The sequence below is a fragment of the Frankliniella occidentalis genome, unplaced genomic scaffold (assembly GCF_000697945.3).
Source record: "Frankliniella occidentalis isolate FOCC.00 unplaced genomic scaffold, Focc_3.1 Scaffold386, whole genome shotgun sequence".
In the NCBI taxonomy this organism is placed as follows: Eukaryota; Metazoa; Arthropoda; class Insecta; order Thysanoptera; family Thripidae; genus Frankliniella; species Frankliniella occidentalis.
In genome coordinates, this window is record NW_026267508.1 from 49,305 (window position 1) to 52,695 (window position 3,391).

At 51.0% G+C, this 3,391-nt stretch overlaps 1 protein-coding gene across 4 annotated transcripts in view; it reads left to right on the plus strand.

Annotated features, from left to right (window-relative positions):
* The window catches only part of LOC113210645 (glutamate-gated chloride channel), a 52,710-nt gene that overhangs the window by 45,568 nt on the left and 3,751 nt on the right, over positions 1-3,391 (plus strand). For all 4 annotated transcript variants that reach the window (XM_052274385.1, XM_052274384.1, XM_052274387.1 and 1 more), the window contains 4 exons: positions 318-471; positions 2,590-2,672; positions 2,766-2,900; positions 2,982-3,173. In XM_052274385.1, coding sequence (XP_052130345.1) covers positions 318-471; positions 2,590-2,672; positions 2,766-2,900; positions 2,982-3,173 — 564 coding nt within the window. The remainder of the gene's footprint in view (positions 1-317; positions 472-2,589; positions 2,673-2,765; positions 2,901-2,981; positions 3,174-3,391) is intronic.

Sequence of the window (3,391 nt, forward strand, 5' to 3'; positions counted from 1 at the left end):
TTATAGGCGTTCCGCCATTCAAAACCCACAGAGTTGTGGGTAGACTGGGTAGACTCGTATGTGGTGGCTACGGGTGGGAGTGGGGAGTGGGGTGTCTAGGGCCGTCATTCTGGACCACAGCTGCCGACAATGGGAACGCGGGTAGTAACGCGCGAGGTGTGTGCACGTGCACCCGTCGGTGGACCCGTCTGACGGTCACGACCTGTTCTGTTAGGCTCATCTTGTTGAAGCTTATATGTAATTTTAAGGTACAGTAACTCGCCGATGCACTTCAAATTTTGGTTCCTAATACTAAAACTTTGCAATGTGTCCTACAGGAAAAATTAAGTACCTGACCTTGACGGACGCCGCTAGGGTGTGGATGCCGGACTTGTTCTTCTCAAACGAAAAAGAAGGCCACTTCCATAACATCATTATGCCCAACGTCTACATCCGTATCTTTCCGTACGGCTCCGTCCTCTACAGTATTCGGTAAGTACCTGCCTGCCTATCCATCACTGACGGGGAAGGGAAAGGGTGATTTTGCTGGGGAAAATCACCTGCTATTCACCACGAGGGCCGCGTCGAGCCTAACTGTAATCCATTACTGTCGAGGCTTTGCAAGTTGAGCAAGTCGCACGTCGAATGCGGAGATGGGGGAAAGTGGCAGGGTAGGGGGGGGGAGGGAGCGGGTTATTGAGTGGGAAGAGTGAAAGGCGAAGTGCAGCAGCTGGCTGGGATGGACAACCCGCTCGAAACCACCGCCGAGCAATAAAGGTGTCACATTGATCAAGGCCCGTCGTTAAATGTGTTCGATTTCATCCGGGCCAGTGTTCGTGTCCGCCTGCTATGCGCCCGCCGTGGGCTTGGCTTGCCGTGCATGACGTGCGGACCGCTGCACCTCAATTTGGAAAGTGGTACCCTTACCCTTTTCGGGTTTAGGGTGCGAGGCGCGTTGGGGCGCGCGGCGCCGACGCTGCTCCCCGCGAGGCCCATGAGGGCGTGTAGCATCACGAACAGGGGTTGAATAATTGAACGCATATACGGTGGTGGGTCGCAGCGCGCGCAGCGGGGCCGGCCCTTCTCGCTGCACACTGCTGGTAAAAGTGCGAAGCCGGGGGCCGCCTGCAAAGGGTGACAACGGTTAGCTTCACGAAGCAGATGGCGTGTCGGCTTGATGCGGCTAGTGCTTCTCCGCGACGACGCGCGACCGCCAACGAACATGCAGGCGCGGATTTAAGGGGGGAGCAGGAGCGGGTCGTCTCTAGAGAGCCGCCTAAAAGGTAGGCAATTTATGGCACAAAACCCCCGTATGTAGGCAACCGACAGTGCATCGCCCTCCCCTGTCAGCCGGACCTGAATCTGCCCCTGCAAACATACACTCCAGCTTCGATCCCTCAATTTGAAGATCTGGCGGCCGCGGCTGCTCAAGTCTTTGTTGAATATTCTCCCTCCCCTGGGACCACCCCATGACTGCGGTGGCGCCGGTCTGGGCATGGCGAGGCGGACCTGTAAGCCGAAGTGTGTTTGTTGCCCCATCCATCTTCCTCTGTCTCTTCATATTCTGCCAACTTTTGTGGACTTAACCTCGTTCCTTCCGACTTCATTTCTAAACCCACCCCGCCGACCTGCTCGTGTCGCTCCAGTCTCATAACGTTAGCAATACATCCCTCGCACAGCAAGCGCACATGCACATTCACACACGCGCGCGCGCACACACACACATACACGCGCGCGCACACACACTCAGGTAAGACTATGGGGTAGGGTGTTGAGACGTTATTTATACATACGAGTTTCCCGCGATGTCAGCCGCTGTAAGGACAAAGCCGCACACAGGCATGAAATCGGCATGAATCTACCGCACACATACACACGCTTCTGCACTTCTAGAAGCTTCTGAATTTCTAGAGACTGAATGGATAGGAGTTTACAAGACACTATCTAGACGTTGAAAAGACAGCGTCGAGACAATTGGGAGATATTCTTAATGTCTCACGAAAGTCTCCAGAACGTCTGGTTTTGGAGACGTAGCTGAGACAGAATCGAGGTATTTCATAGAGGAAGTTTGGTTTCGAGACATTCTCGAGAGGGAATGAATGGAAATGGCACCAGAAAAATGGAAATCCACCTAGTTCAATTTACCGCATGTACGGCTGCGGGGTAAGCAACACGCACGCATGCGCGTGCCATGCGGTGCAGTATGAGGGACAATTTTTGTACGTGGGCTAGATGTGTCTTTGTGCACATCAAAGGGGGGTTATTGTCGAGGGGTTCCCGACGAGGCAACTCGTTGTATACTTGCCCGCGCCCCACTCGCGTCGGACTCGCGTCGGACTCGCGTCAAACTCGCGAAAAGTCGCCCTAAATTTGAAAGAAACTCTCCAAAAGTTGATTCCAACTTGTGCCGAACTCGCGGCAACTCGTGTGCTCGCCAACTCGTTGTACAGTGGGGGACCCCTCGGTTATTGGCCTCTCGAAATAAGTCCAGATCGATCAGTTCCTCGAGATTTTTAAGGCCGAATGTCCGGAAGAGAATCAATTTCGTTATGGTTTAGCAAATTTACACAATTTTTCATGTGGTTCATTACATTTGTTTGTTTGTTTCAGCATTTCGCTCACATTGTCGTGCCCGATGAACCTCAAGCTGTATCCCTTAGATAGACAAGTCTGCTCCTTACGGATGGCCAGCTGTGAGTAGGGAAATTGCAAATAAATATTGATAATTTAGAATTGAAATTTTGTTAAGTGTTTTTTGTTTTTGTTTTTTTGTGTGTGTTTCGCAGATGGGTGGACAACCAACGACTTGGTATTTTTGTGGAAGGACGGCGATCCTGTACAAGTTGTCAAGAACCTCCATCTTCCTCGGTTTACACTGGAAAAGTTCTTAACGGACTATTGTAACTCGAAGACTAATACAGGTACGTCTACTTTTTGATAAACGGAATACATCTACTACTAGCAACATCCCCATCCTCAATTCGTGTTTTTCTATCCTTCAGGAGAGTACAGTTGCCTCAAGGTAGATCTACTCTTCAAGCGGGAGTTCTCATACTACCTCATCCAGATCTACATTCCCTGCTGCATGTTGGTCATCGTGTCCTGGGTGTCCTTCTGGTTGGACCAAAGCGCCGTGCCTGCCCGCGTGTCGCTGGGGGTCACCACTCTGCTCACCATGGCCACACAAACCTCAGGTACATTTAAATTTTTCTCCTGCCTATCGGGCTGCTTGAAAATTTACACAATCAGCAAATTGACGGGAATGACGCGGAAAAGAGAAAATGAGCGTTGAGTCAATTACTCACCTAAACCTAAACTGGGTGCGATATTAGTTCCTCAATCTTTAAACATGTTTAATGAAACGAAAGAGCACACAAATCTTATTTTTCTCCCGTTTCCCCTGCATTGCGGG